General features: G+C 40.8%; 2 protein-coding genes across 3 annotated transcripts in view; both read left to right on the top strand.

Annotated features, from left to right (window-relative positions):
• LOC131235390 (uncharacterized) overlaps positions 1-716 on the top strand; it is a 35,050-nt gene extending 34,334 nt beyond the window's left edge. Inside the window, exon 2 of one of the 2 annotated variants that reach the window (XM_058232554.1) lies at positions 258-716. In XM_058232554.1, coding sequence (XP_058088537.1) covers positions 258-386 — 129 coding nt within the window. In that variant the 3' untranslated portion in view covers positions 387-716. The remainder of the gene's footprint in view (positions 1-257) is intronic. The other variant, XM_058232555.1, reaches the window with a different exon arrangement.
• An 8,282-nt stretch (positions 717-8,998) lies between these two features.
• Positions 8,999-9,976, top strand: LOC131235391 (uncharacterized protein At2g29880-like). Its single transcript, XM_058232563.1, has 2 exons — positions 8,999-9,226; positions 9,312-9,976. Exons 1-2 carry the CDS (start codon positions 9,143-9,145, stop codon positions 9,567-9,569), a joined length of 342 nt encoding a protein of 113 aa, XP_058088546.1. The 5' UTR covers positions 8,999-9,142; the 3' UTR covers positions 9,570-9,976.
• Positions 9,977-16,298: the final 6,322 nt, after the last annotated feature.

The raw sequence follows: 16,298 nt of genomic DNA on the forward strand, positions 1-16,298 counted from the left end.
TTTTTTTTTTTAAAAAATAATTTCATATGCTTACTGGATCAAATTATTAGAGATATGACCACAAACTTCCATTACAGAAAAGGAACGTATTATTAAATATTTTTGTAGGTTTGGATACGTACACTAAACAGTTAAGGCAGCCTCGGTACAAAATCTTCCTCATTGAATTTGCATTTAAATTCAATCATATTTTCTATACATTCTAATATGGTCATTTATAAATATAATCATTTATGTATTTATGCTTGTCAATGCAGATGGGGGAAAAAAATATTACGTCGTACTCTTTGGTCGACGACTGGGCATATACCTTTCTTGGGATGAGGTGTGTGTGGAAGCTGAAGGCTATAGTGGCAGTAGACATCGAGCCTTCAAAAACTGGATAGAAGCGTCAAATTATTGAGACAGATACTTCAGTAGTAGGACTACTCAACCAGATATGAGACGAGGAAATTATGCGGGATTTGTAGCCTCATCTTGTGACGAGGTTGACAAGTATCATTCCTCAACCTCATCGATCCAATTGACGACCCGGGCTAGAGTTTCTAAGGGTACTTCAACTGAGGATGCCACCATGTCCGTTGGGGATAGAGTAACTGCTTTTTTTTTTTTATACGGGGATCGTGATTATTTTTATTGCTTTGTATATTATTATTAAACTCTAAATACATCCAGTGGTAATCGGATTGTTTGTAATGAACTGCACTAAAACTTTGTTTTGGTATAGAATGACGTGACCAATGACTTGTTTTGACGGAAAACAAATTTTAATAATTGGTTGCTTGTATGGAAGTTAAAGAGTTAAGATCTTTATATGATAGATGGTATTTAAGAGAATCTTATCTTAAGATTCTCTTTACTGACATCGACATGTCATATCAAGGGCAACCGACCTCCCCCGAGGGAGGGCGAGTTGCCAGCTTCTGTTCACCTCCGGGATACTAGTTTAACAGTCGTTTTTTGAGTTACAACTTTCTGTGGAACAAATTTCTTGTTGAAAAAGCAAGCGTAGGGCTTCTCGGAGAGAGAAGCCTGAGCGCAGCGCTTAAAAAATTAAAAGATTTCCAAATGCCATACAAATAATTCTATATGGTGAAAATCGCCCCACATAATTTAGGATTGCTCTACTTAAGCCTAGAAAATACATAATTATTGAGTTCCTGATTTCACAAGATCTAGCTGAAAGTGTATCTGCTTGGTTTAGATACGATAAATACATCATTGTAAAATTAGAAATCTTTGAGATGTCAAATAGTTCAACGTATTTTGCCAAATGTATCTGCCACACAGGGTCATGATAAATACATCATAGTGTGTGGTACACTTTCCAACTGGGCACGAGCGAACCCAGGACGTACGTGCGTCATAGTTGCCAAGCTATGTTGATAATGTCCAATAGGTGTGGTTTTTGAAACATAAACCATCTATGCAATGACTCAAAAGATGGATGGACACGATTGATTCATAACCCTACTGTGTACATTTTTTAGATGGTGATATCAAGTTAAGGTTCTCCTCCTAACAGTGGAAAAAAAAAGGTATAAGAGAAAGGAGAATCAACGTATAGATTGCTTTGGAAGCTAAATGGTTGCTTTAGGAAGGAAATGAGAGAGAAGTTTATGTAGAGCAATTCCGGCCATCTAATTCTTTCAGTTTCTATTGTAACATTGAGAGCCATTGATTAGAAGGATGATAATGTCCAATAGGTGTGGTTTTTGAAACATGGACCATCCATGATATGGCTCCAAAGATGGATGGACAGGATTGATTCAAAACCCTACTGTGTATGTTGCGTAGATGGTGGTAAGTAGGAGAGGAGAATCAACGTACAGTTCGCGTTGATTCCCAAACAGACCGTGTGTTTTAGCCGCATGATTGGCAAATCCCATCCCCCCACCCAAACAAACCGTGTGTTTCACATGCAGGATTGGCAAATCCCATCCACCAATCCAAACAGATATTTCAGTTTGTCCCAAGATATTCCGATGCAACCAAACGTGCTTTCCACTTTGTCCCGGGATTTTGCAAACCAATGGAAGTCATGGACAACCACTGGTAAGTGACATCGTTACCTTAAATCCTATCTCATCCCTCGTAATCCACTCTACCGTGCCGTCCCAAACTGGCCCTTAGCGTACTGTATTACTCAGTAACTACCTGCATGTCATCCACGGAGTCGGCAGCGGATTGCGTTTTTCCCACGGGTATATAAGGCCGTGATTTATGGGTTTTATCCGTGCCCTTCATCCATTTTCTAGATTATTTTAGGATATGAGCCTAAAAACGAAATAGATTGAAGGGTAGAATGGACCACACAGTGGATATTGAACGGCTACTGTTGAAAGCTTCCTGGTGAGGGGCAAAGAAGTTTTGGATAAGCTAAAATTTGTGATTTTACTTCATCCATGGTGTTTTTTTTTTTTTTTTTTTTTTTTTTTTGACTGATGGCAAATATACATAACCGTTGGCCTTTAGAAGATTTCAATGTTGGAGTCATGGAAACGGATTGGCTACTCCCCTTGCCACCAGCCAATGGCTGATGGTCGGTGCTACGTGGGCCCACCATGATGTATGTGTTTCATCCGTTCTACTCATCCATTTTTAAAGATCATTTTAGGGCTTGATTCCAAAAATGAGAGGGATATAAATCTCAGGTAGACCACACCACAGGAAAACAATAGATGGACCTCATTTTTGGTCTCATACCATAAAATGATTTAGAAAAATAGATGGATGGAATGGATAAAACACATACATCATGGTGGGGCCTACATAGCACTGACCACCAGCTACTGGGCTGGTGGTAGGGGTAGTGGCCAATCCGTTCTCGGGTGTCATACTGTCAGGGCATGTTTGGGCAAACGCATTAAGATGGCTTACGATGGATGGGATCATCTGATCCCGTGTGCCCATCCCAAGCGCGCGTTTGCGTCGCGTGGGATTTGGAATTCATCTCTATCTCATGGTCTTTATAACTCGTGTACGGTGGATATCGATGAGATATCCCATCCCACCTCTCTCGTCTCCTCAAGCCCACCAACCAAATCCCGCAGGATTTCGTCCTGCCATCTGTTGCTGGATTTTCACGAATACAGAGAGAGGAAACATAGTCGCCGCCTGCAACATCCATTCCCAGCTATCAGGTCCGTACTAGCATAAATGAAATATCTCTGGTATGGGCTTTGGTTAGTGACGACCATCACCGGGTATTTAGCCATGGATGCATGTTGTCGAGCTCCACTCATCGCCTCACCGGGAGAAGGTAAGCTTTGGTCTCTAGATGCGGTTTACCGTTCATGCTTGAGGTATGCCTCCCTGACCCTGATTTTCCCCCAATTTGTCTCCTGGTTAGGGATTGGCCGTTTTAGGAATTTCTGTTGTTATCTAAACTTCGAGCGGATGCCGTCCCATTTTCAAAACTTGTAATCTTTTTGATGAATCCATGTTTGGAATTAATTTCTTTGTAATTGCAACTGGTCGAGTTCTAAAAATCCATTCGACTGCCACATGCATTGCAATGTGAAGGTACGGCCGTTGGATCTGTAGCTTCGCATGCATGCACGATAAATGCCTCTTTTGGCTGAGAGGAGGACTTGGATTCAAAACGGATTTGGAAATGGAATCCATCATAAACGAACTTTACACAGAAAGCATAACGTCAGTGGGTATTTCATACTGTATCAGTGGGTGTTGGAGAAGCTTGACTTCTTGCATGACGCAGAAATGGTTTGGTTTATACCTCATGGATGGACATGGTGGTACCTTAAAATGGATTTTCGCAGAATGTGTAGCAAATTTTTTTTTCTAAGGCACTGTTTTTTGTTATTCTTTAAAGATTACTTGATTACTGTTACTGTCTTCCACTTTTGGCACCTTGTTATCAGCACCGAAGTTGATATATGTTCCACATATATATATATATATATATATATATATATATTCTTACTATGGTGAAAATGAAATGATAACTGTTCTCTATTACTAACACCAGTTATCAATACCGATTGGTTGAATTCGATTTTGAGACGGTTTTATGTAGATGGCTTAGCATTTCAAATTTGTTTGGAGGTGTCCTACTTCTCATTATTATGATCACCAGTTGTACAATTAGGATGTGCCTTGTTTATTGAGGTAGCTGAGAACACTGACATGTATTGCAAGTTCCTTTGTTTGGGATGCACTTTCTTCATGTTTATTTCTATTTACTGAGGTTGCATTGTAATAGGGAGTCATTATGGAATCGCCAATTAAAGAGAAATTGATACTGTATGAAATATTTGATTTGGCAAATGGTTGATCGTTTAGCCAGTGGATAAATTTTAAAATATGGAATAACTATTTCAGATTCACAATTCATTTATCTTTCAATTGATTTGTAGATTGTTTGAACCCCTGTACTAGTAGTGAACATGACCTGATATGGATGGGTACGGTTTTACTCTTCATTAGTTTCTACCTTTCATTTCAGGAAATCCTTACATATAAATTAATTTTCTTTTATTTTGTATATGAATTTCAGGTGACCAGAATTTTAGAAACATCGTTCGCAGGTACACCTGTAATATCTTCGATTGGCCTGTAGTACTCTGTGTATGTTGATTGTTTGTCTTCTCCCACTATGGATTGAGTAGTATTCGAAAATTCCTAGACAGGGTGTATCATGGCAATTAAATATGTTCAACGGTTAATTTTTTTAATGTCGATGGTCATTTCATACTACTCTTAACCATCAATTTGCATCCACATGATGGACACTGCTAATTTTTTATCTGAGATTTTTGATATGTTTTCATCTCAAGTGTATTGTATCTGTTTTGGCAGCATTGTCAGAAAGATCTTTATACATAATGTGATTATTTTATCCGATTATGAAAGGAGTTTATTTATGTGATTCTTTGAAATATTGAAATTTCGAAATAAAAATGTCTTCTGCCTTAAAATCTTCTCAACAAAATCTTTTTTTTTTTTTTTTTCCAGTTAATTTTCAAAGATTACTTGATTACTATTATTGACATCTAGTTTTGTCTTGGTGCCACACAACCGAACAATATGGTTTAAGGTTCTTGCCCAAGGACATCTGATGGAACTTAAAATCGATCCCTTGATGTTCCATAAAAGTCCTATCACATTTCTTTTTTTCTTTTTTATATTTGTGGGTGAAGAAGTTGTGATAGCTGATCTCTATTACCAGCACCAATTACCTAATTTGATGCATGGATTAGGATCTGGAGATGGTTTTTGTGGATGGCTTATACTTTGAAATTGTTTTGGATGTCTCTTAGTTCTCATTACTATGATCACTTGTTGTACATGATTGCTTAGTATGCATGTGGTGCATGTTTCATTATGGATCAGGGGGTTGGAGCTATGATTATATGGAATATTCAATCTTTGTTCATCTCTGTTGATTACTATTTTGATTTCATACCATTTTATATACCTTTCTGTAGTCCATGTTGCTACCACATGTTCCTTTGTTTTTTTTACTGATATCGAAAAAAAAAACATGTGGAATCATTCCTTTGTTGGCTGGATATGGACCTTCATGAAGGAACCTAATAAGAAAACATAATAGAAAAATGAAAATGTCCTTGTGGTGAGGGGCAGAGCTGTGACTAGGATTGAAGGTTAGATCATCACTATTTCCCAAGGTATGGTCCACCTGAGATTTGGATCTGCTTCATTTTTTAACTCATGCCCTAAAATGATATGGAAAAACAGATAGACAACACAGATATAGAATACATGCATTAAGGTGGGCCCATGGTAAGGACCACACCGTCTTGGGCAAGGCCACCTAATCTGGCCCCAATGGTATAAACTATTAAGCCACAACCAACAGGTGGCTTGGCCCATCCATCTGCAAAAAAAAAATAATAAATAAAAAATAAATGAAGTTAAACACACATTGGAACACCACATTATTATACAATCACCATTTCTTACAATGCAATGCCATCCCTCCTGCAAAAAATCATAGTAACCAACACAATCCTTCCTTTCATGTGAGAATCAAACAATCACCCATCACTACAACTAGAGAGCACACAAGCACATGTAACTACAAAATTGGCACAACACTAAATAGAAGAAAATTGTAACAAATGGCTGCAACATATTCATTTTTAAATAGACAGCTATGATATAGAACCAAAACAATTATTGAGTGGGCCACAGGCATAAAACTAGCAACGCACTCTCGATGTCAGGGCCACAGTTATAAAACTGGCAGTGCACTTAGGTTAGATCATTTTAGGGCATGAGTTAAAAAATGAAGCAGATCCAAAACATTGTGTGGATGCTCTTAGTTCACTTTGAGATCTATTGTGATGGTCAACTGGTTTAAACACTAATTATGTTTCCATATTCATGCTTGGGTTTTTGCATATTACAGCGAGGCATTCGCCTATAGTGACATCACATTCATATACCTGTAACACGTAGTTCCGATATGTTCTATCACAACCCAATGGATTTGGACACTGCTAGGTTGATAATGTGCATGACAATATGTGATATTCATGTGCATACAACTTTGAAATTCATGGCAATATATGAAATTCATGTGCATACTACCATTGGGTTTTAAAAAATAGAGTATATGATTTTTTAAAGGTTTGTACATGAGTAGCGAGCTCTTTGATGGTTCGGTCGGGAGCTTGAACGAGCCATGCACGTGACCATCTTTTCTTTCGTGGAGGATATCACATGATTCTTTTCGACTCGTTTATAATTTTTGGTAGAATAATCATAATTTCTCTTCTTTTTTATTTATGATTTTTGTTGTTATAGTTCTATGTTTTCTTCTTTTTCAAACTTGTTTAGGAAATAGTTTCTGGGAAGGAAAAAGTTCTATTTTCATTATCGAGTAAAACTTTTTGAGGTTTCCATTATGGATCTCTTTAAATTTTATAGTACATTCACTGCCAGAAGGCTGTTGGATAGATTTCCTAAACTTTTTAGCTATAAATAGCACTTGGAAAGGTCTGTGTAGAACAATTCGGTTAATATTCTCGATGGAACTTGTTTATCATCTCGATTAATCAAGGGAAACACTAAGGGAAATGTCTGTGCAGAACAATAAACTAGGTGGGCAGCACTGAGGGAAACAATTTTACAAAATGATTTGAAAAGAAAATAAATTATACTTGGGAGGTTCACGCTAATTTTAAAGTCCTCTACTTTCACCTGTATACGTACGTGGTTGACAGGTGATGGACGATGAAGATGAGGAAGAGATGATTGATTCCATTGTGGTTCTTGTAACGGTTACATGTGTCATAGCTGTTGGGGAATACTGTCGACACTGCATGTTTAGAGAGCCAGCTCGAATAAGGGATGATGTGCGTGCCAGATTTATCAATTCAATTATTCGAACAGGTGATAAGGATTGCATTACCCAACTTAGGATGAAGCAGGATGCATTTTTCCATCTATGTGAAATAGTGCGTGATAAGACGACCCCATGCGATACATGTAACGTTAGTTTGGAGGAACAACTTGTGGTGTTCTTGTATACAAGTGGCCACAACGTCCGAAATCGTGTGATAGGACACAGATTTTGTCAATCTAGTGAAACTATAAGCCGTCACTTTTACTGAGTTTTAGATGCGGTTATTTCCCTGTACCCTGAGTATGTTAAGCAGGTAGGCACACAAACGCCGATTGAGATTCAGGAAAATACACATTGGGCCAATTATTTCCTGGTATCATTATAGACCAACTGATCATTTATTAATCTACATGTAAAAATATATATTATTTGATACTAATCCTATAGGTTCGAAAACTCAGCCATTATAGGATTGTGTGGGTACGATCGATGAGACACATATTTCGGCACACATACCAGCATCAGAACATGCAAGCTTCCACAACCGAAAGGGTATCCTGTCGCAGAATGTACTTGCTACTTGTTTCTTTGATATGTCAATATTGTACGTGTTAGCTAGATGGGAAGGTTCAAGGTAACTAATATTCAGTATCATTCGAATATTAATTAGTGCATATTATCGTCTTCATGCAAGACTAAAAGAATCATTCTTGCAATTGTGTAGGAAAATACTTCATCGTGGACGCTGGTTACGCTCATTCATTAGGGTTCATGGCCCCTTATTGTGGAGTTCGATACCATTTGCAGGAGTACCGTAGCGGGAGATCACCCATGAATGTGAAAGAATTATTTAACTATCGACATGCACAATTGCGAAATGCAATTGAGCGATGTTTCGGTATGATGAAAGGGAGATTTCCAATTTTAAAGATGACTATGCAATATTCCTTTGATACACAGGTTAAAATTGCGTTGCTTGTTATGTGCTACATAATTTCATATGGAGAGAAGATGGATCGGACCAAGACTTGCGTGACATAGGTGTACCAGTGGGTGACGTTGAAGCTAATCCTAAACCAAATGAGGTATCAACAATTGATGAAAGACAATGGCTAGTCCAAGTCACTCAACGAGCGAAGGATGACTGGATCAGAACTCATGACAGGATCGCGGAGCGCATGTGGGCAAACGCCCAAAACAATAGTAGGATTCGATAATCCTACTCAGTTTTTGTGATAATAATGACATACTACATGACTAAAGTAATGGATGTAACGAGTTTTTTGTACAAGTTTGAAGTACTAGTTTTTTTGTACTTTATACACCTAAGCTAACAAATTTTTCTACATACATCAACAACTATTTATTTGTCTACATATTCATATTGGGAAATCTTATAATTGACACATACTGTATTTCGCATAATTCTCTTTGTGTAATTGCCTTTCCATCTATACATAGGTGATATGTCGGCCAATTTGGGAGGTTCTACTCCGACTATGACGTAATCGCCGCTGCGTAGCTTGATTCTACTGACACGTTGCTCACCACGTGAGAAGTCCGTAAAATCTCTGGCAGAGCCTTCCTATCGCACTGCCAAGATCAAATGGGCTGGAACTATGGATCAAGTTTTGTTTGACACATTGACTGAGCAAATTAGCTAGGTAGAAAGGCAGATAATGGCTTCTAACGAGAAGCATATCAAGCGGCCGCCGACGAGGTCATAAACGTACACAAATTCTTGTCACCTGAAAAAATGTCTAAAATAGATTGAGGTATCACAAGAGGGAGTACGGTGATGTAAAGGACATGCTGGCTGCGAGCGGTTTCAGTTGGGATAGTGAGAGCATGGTGGTGGCGGCCCTAGACGATGTTTGGAAGGAGTATTTAAAGGTAACATAAACTGTAGTTTTGGTTGTATAAAATTTTGAAAGTCAACTGACATTTATTGATGTTCAAAATTATCATATGTGTATAGTCTCATCCGCGAGCTGAGAGGTTACGTGGCAAGCGAATTGAACGGATGGATGATTTATCGGTGATTGTTGGGTCTGACCAGGCTGCGGGCAGATATGCGAAAGGAAGTAAGAACATTGCGGCATCCTCGTCTCGTGTTTATAGAGACCTGAATGATTTGTGGAGAGAGCTGGACGATGACACGGATGCTACCGTGGACCTATCTGAGGAAAATCTCTATGAATCACCTGGCATATATAGCCAATCAACGGACAGTTAAATAAGGGAAAATAGGCCGTTTCAGGACACTCCCAATTGTAGAACCAAATCCGATAGTAGTCATGGTGGGAGTGTGACAACAAAAAGGATGCGACCTGCTCGACCATATGATGTCGTAGACATGTCTCTCACGAGTGTCGCAAAGGCTATGCGTAACTTCTATGTTGGAAAGGAGGTCAACTGAACGAGATTTGTCTTAGACATATTGGAAGAGGTTCAGGGGCTAATCAATACTGAATTTATTGAGGTTGGTCAGCTCTTGAATAAAGATGAGAAGGTTGCATCCTTTTTTGTTGCCCTACAGCCGAATCGTCGTGTTGATCGGCTTAAAAAAACTCTGTTTCATTTGAAGAGTAATGATGGTGGTGGCTCTGTTTGATGGTTGCTGATCTTTGGGGTTTAAAAACTTTGAAAGTTGGGACCGTTAATATGATAATTCAGGTGGAGAATAATTGCTACAAGAAACTCTTTTTTTTTTGGGCATGTAATAACTTCCACATATATTTTTATATTGCTTATTTTTTTGGATTCCACATATCTGCTAGGGCGAGTGTTATACATTGGCCTTGGACCATTTCCGACTCGATATACTTGATATATAATTATTTAATCTAATTCTGGATCATTTGCTTTTGTTGTATAACTATTTTACTAATAGGACCACACACTTCGTACGGAGAAAAGGTACGCTCCCCAAACATATGTCAAATGGTTTTATTAGATTATATACTTTTCATTGCAATGTGGATGTCAATCTTTCCTTGTAAATACATGTAAATACATATGACTTTCAATTTGTTATTATTAATTGCAATGTTGGACCTCTCTTTGTAGATGGCCAAGAAAAATATTATGTTGTCCTGGTTGGCCATCGGCCAAGTACTTATCTTACATGGGATGATGCGCGAGTCGAGGTGGAGGGATATAGTGGGGACTGCCATCGAACGTTCAAGAATTGGAGAGATGCTACGACATGCTGGGACAGTTTTTTCAGTCTGGCGACTGCACCACCGACACATGGATGTGGAGCTCCCTCGGGAGATGTGGCAACATCAGTGGACACAGTTGATGTCCATCATTCTGCAACTCTGTTTATCTAACAGATAGCCCGGGCCACTATTTCCAGGCCCACGTCTACTGATGATCTCCCCCCTTCAGTCGCAGAGAGATTATTGGCACTCCTGATTGAAGTAATGGTTGTTTTTTCGTTGTTGAGTATGTTTTACTGACACTGATACTTTGAAAACTTTTTTAATTTGGATGATTTCATGACATAGTATAGTCATGGTAGGTGATGCATTATTAGTTGATATCATAATCATCCATATGGATCTGATTCCGTAAACATCCACATATATGCACAAATTTCTCGCAGCATGTTGTGTATGGTTGAGATCAAGATCGGGTAGCACCAAATCCGCTCTCGTGCATTAGGTGGCCCGCACACATCTTGAAAATGACCATATATAGAAACCATAGTGTACGCACAATCATAAGGCGGGTCATGGGCTGCTTTTCCAACCGTCTAAATCGTTGTGGACGGTTCGGATGATACAGTACAACATATGAATGATTCAGATGACACATGTACATCATTGTGGGTCCTACAAAGCATCGGCCACTACCTACAGACGGTTTGGATTGGGTGTGGTAGCCAACGCATTTTTGGGCCAGAGCATCCCTTCTCAGTGAACGACTGATTCTCTAGTCCGGTACGGGACCACTCGGACGTCCAAACGCGACAGGTGTTGGATCAGTTGGATTAAAATCCAATCCCATCTCCATCCAAATAGGATCACTCACGTGATCGTAGGATGGCTGTGACAATCCAAATAGGTAGGTGTTTTGGTCCAGGGATATGAAAATCCAATTGGACGCCCGACCATCCACTGACACCACCATCATTACCTTAAAACCCATCCCATCCCTCCTAATCCCATGGGATCAGTCCGGCCAAACATGCCCTCATTGTCATTGCTGCTTCTTTGGTGTCGCCCACTCGAGCCTTGGGTTACAGTCTAAGATTACGTGAGAATACGGATGAACGACGACAACTGGGTGACTCCCAGATAACCCCTCCGTGGACAAATTTCCATTCAGAAGAGGTAAGATGCAATCTGGTAGCAGCTCCACCGCGTTTCTAGTAAGAAAGTGGATTGGTACCGGTACAGGGGAACGGATTGGATCAGTAGCCAAAAGGCTACCGAAGTAATGTAGCAAAACGCCATTGGTTGAATACCAACAGCTGTTTCTTTACAATGAATGCTCCTCCGTTGGAGATCCCTTAGCCGATCTTTCTTCGTTTCGGTCGTGCACGCACTCAACCACATACGAGTTAACTCCATTTTCAAGTTTTTTTTTTTCTTCTTCTCTCTCAATTTTCTTACCCTCCCTCTCCTTCTTGCCATCCTAGACCATCCAAATCATTGATCCACCATTCTATATCATCTCTCAAAAGTCTCATTGATCCAACTAGATTGTTAAAAGAGTTTGATTTGTGTGATTGCTAGGATATTCTCCATCCACAGGGATATGATTTGGACGGTCATGATCTATATAATTTCTAGCTTATACTCCATCCATTGGGACATGGTTCTTGCCTTTATCAATCAACTAAAGTAAACACCCTCCTTACAACTTATGTTTGTCGCAAATCACCGTACTATTGAGACTCATCAGTCGTACACGTCGCATACATCCACACCAATTTCAGATTGTCCAAATCATGAATTGCACTATGGCTGGATCATCTCTGAAAAATCTTACTGATCGGACCAGATTGTTAAGAGAGTTTGAATGGTCAATAGAGATATGATTTGGATGGTGAATATTGGCATGCATGCATGTAAAGGTAGATACGCTGAGCGGAGGATACACAACGTTGATATGGAAAAGCGGGCTCATGGGTGAGGATCCACATCGTTGAAATGCATAATAGAAAGATGATTCGTTGTTGATTCGTAGATTGAGACTTTTGATTCAAATTGGACGTGTTTTCTTCTTAGCCGTCTATTTTTAGGTCATTGATAGAAGGGTTAAGATAGTTCAATGGGAACCCCCATTCATGGTGGTGGCCTGTTAATCAACGGTCTGGATCGCCAATGCAGGGGCCTCAGTTGTCCACACACAAGGAATGAGGATATTATGTCCAAAGGTGTGTGGGCAGCACATATACATTCGCGGGCACACATGTAAATATGAAACATGTGTATGAGATCTAAATTGACAGTTTTGAAACAAAGAAAGATCAGCTAACGGATCTCCAACGGAGGAGCATTCATTGCAAGGGAACAACCTATTGGTATTCAACGACGTTTTGCCACGTCACTTCAGTAGCCTTCTTGCTATTGAAGCATTCAGTATCCAACCCGCTTCCCCAGTACAGGTAGGTGTTTTATAGGCCCATCATGATGTATGGCTTTATACACGCCATTCATCCATTTTTTTCAGATTAATTTAGGACATTAGCATGCAGATCCAAGCTAAGGGAAAACAATAGTGATTGGATATAGCAGTAATGATAAAGCAATACAACAAGCATTCCTAAATACTCTGGTTAATACAAGGATGATATGTATTAATGATGTATGCCCTCGCCTGTACTCTCTCTGTGACATCATCTCACGGTCGCGCATGCAACACTCTTGCTGTGCTCAACTCCAATGTCAAAGGCATATGCAATGCTCCTAAGGCACTCTGTATTGTTTATTTGACATCCAATCTGTTGATTAGGTCATACAGAGCTATATGAAGGGGAAAAAACAAAGATTAGCTTGATCCAAAACTTTTATAGCCCCCAAAAACTTTTTAATGGTCGACATTCATTCAACACTGTTTCTTGTAATGTGGTTCATTTGAGATTGGAATATACCTCATTTTCGGGCTCATATCCTAAAATGATCTAGAAAAATAGATGGACTGCATGGATGAAACACATACATCATGATGGGACCCACAGAGCTCCGACCATCAGCCATTGGCTGGTGGCAGGGGAGTAGCCAATCCGTTTCCCCTAAACATTGGCTCTAGCAAGGTTTAAGTGGTGGGCGTTGTTTTCATGACTGCTTTTGTGGTACTTTATCCCTGGATCTGCCATGGTTTTTGGTTCATATCTTAAAATAATATGGAAAAATGGATGGACAGCGTGGATAAAAACCAGACATCAGGGTGGCCCCACAGAGCCTCTCTGGTGGACCAATGTCCCGCAGGAAGCCAATTAGCTACTGACATGTTGAATAGCGATAGTCACTACTGAAGTGATGTCACCAAATTTTGTGGGCCTAACCATGATGTACGTTTTGCATCCACACTGTCCATTCATTTGGATAGATTATTTTACGGCATGGGACAAATAATGAGCTAGATACAAAGCCCCAGTGGAACCCACTATAGAAATCAGCGGTGAGAGTGACGCCCACCATTAAAAACTTTTAATAGCCACAAAAGTTTTCAATCAAAGCTCATATTTGTCTTCTCCCTTCTTTCATGTCAGCTAAACATCATGGTGACCTTAGGAAGGTTCCAATGGTGGGCGTTATTCTCCCAACTGTTTTTTGTGGTGGGTCCACTCCAACTTTGGATCTGCTTTATTCTTTGTATCAGGCCCTGAAATAATCTCTCCAAATAGATGGACGGTATGATGCAACACAAACATCATGGTAGGTCCCACGGAACTTGTTGACGTCACTTAAGTATCGAGTCTCGCTACTCAACTTGTCAGTAGCTAATTCACGTCCTGTCCGCGGGACTGGACGAGACCACATCATTCTCACAATTCCTCCCATTCTCCTGACCGTGCTCGTTCTTTCACAGCAAAAGACGAAAAGCTGCAGCGGCGACGAACCGAATCCCATGTCCATCGCCAAAGGTACGTTTGAAACCCTCTCCCCTTCTCGTTTCATCTCCTTCTCCTTCCCAAACCCCGACCCCGACCTAAACCCCGACCCTCTCTTCGCTGATCCTCTCCGGATCGCCGTCTTCGACTCCCCTCTCCTCGCCGAACCCGTCGATCCGATCCCCAAAATCGCCGCTCTTTTGGTCCCGAAAGGCCGCGAGGACGACTGGCTTTTCTCCACCGAGTACGGTCAACTCCAACTCCTTGCTGACTTGCCCGATCCCATCTCCCGATTAATTCTCATTGGCAACTTCCCGCGTGCCGACTCTCCCCAAAACGCTACATACACCCGCCCGATAAACGACGACGCGTGCCGGATCCGATTCCAACAGAGACTCGCCCCGATTCTCCTTGCCTTGTCCCCGAAATCCGCCTTCAGTAACGGTTTTCCCATAATACCCTTTGTTACGTACGAAGACGACGTGGTCCGTAGCGTGTCGGTTTTCAGATGTAACGGTGCGGTTGTCGGCGAGTTGCTTGTAGAAGACGTCGAGGTCGAAGAAGAACGACACGTGGACGGTTCAGATGCATTGCCCGAACGAGAGTTTCGGAGGCGGCTGCGTTTCAAAAGGATGCCGAATCTGATACAAACCGTAACGCGTATTGTACCCAATACAGAGGGTTTCGGGCTCGGGGAAGCTGAGTTTCAGCCCGATACGAGTGTGTTGGTGCAACCGTACTTGCCTCCAATGGTGGCGGGCCTCTCACTGATCGCACCGTACATTGAGGAACGGGTTCAGGGCGGTACGAGGCCACGGGTCCTCTGTCTTGGGGTCGGCGGTGGGGCATTGCTTACATTCTTGAGGACCCAGTTGGGATTCTTCGATTTGTTGGGGGTGGAAACGGACGAGATGGTTTTGCAGGTGGCGAGGCGGTACTTCGGGCTGGTCGAAGATGAATATGCCCGGGTTTGTGTCGGAGATGGGATTGAAGTGATAAAGAGTTTCGCCCGGCAGGCTATACACCGAAGTTTGGTGTACGGTGAACTAGCTCAGCATGAGGTTGTAGATTTTTGTGGTGATCCAGAAATTGTTGGCAAGAGGGTCCAATTGAAGTGTAATTTGGCACCTGGGGACTTAGACGCTGATCTTTGGATTCAATGGGGTGGTGATTTTCATGGTGGTGAGATTGAGGACAGAGAAAATAGGCAATGTCAATGCCTAGATAGTGTGGGGGCTGGGATCCGATTAATAGGCCATTTTGATACTACTTGTAATTTGGCATCTGATGATTTTTGCAACTGGGAGATTAGAAATGCAGTAATGGGGCTATCGAACTGGGATGGGTCAGTAGAAAATTTCAATGTCAGTCATAATTCAGCATCCGGTGATTTTTGTCTAGGTGGAACTGGAAATGTAGATATGGTGCGGGGTCCACAAAAAGTCGGTTGTGGGTACTCGCTTATTGATGTGATTATGGTTGATTTAGATTCTAGCAATGCTAGAACCAGGCTAAGTGCCCCTCCTCTGGAGTTCATCAGGAAGCCAGTTATTTTAGCTGCGAGATTGGCTCTTAATGAGTGTGGGATTCTTGTGATGAATGTTCTCCCCACAGATGAATATTTCTATGAGGGCCTGATTCATTTGTTTCAAGAAGTTTTCTGTGAGTTGTATGAAATAGATGCAGGAAATGGTGAGAACTTTGTTCTTGTTGCCTCTGTCTCACCAATTAGTAAAACTGGTAGTGAGGGTGGCAGTGCTATCTTGGAGAAGTTGAAGCAGGTCATTGATGGTAAATACGTCAATTGTATAAGGAAGATTCCGAGCTAGATTGTTAGTTGTTTCTTGAGGAGGTTTTGCAGTGGGAAAATACTGGAAAAACCAATTTTCCCTCAAG

The sequence above is a fragment of the Magnolia sinica genome, chromosome 19, assembly GCF_029962835.1.
Source record: "Magnolia sinica isolate HGM2019 chromosome 19, MsV1, whole genome shotgun sequence".
Classification (NCBI taxonomy): domain Eukaryota; kingdom Viridiplantae; phylum Streptophyta; class Magnoliopsida; order Magnoliales; family Magnoliaceae; genus Magnolia; species Magnolia sinica.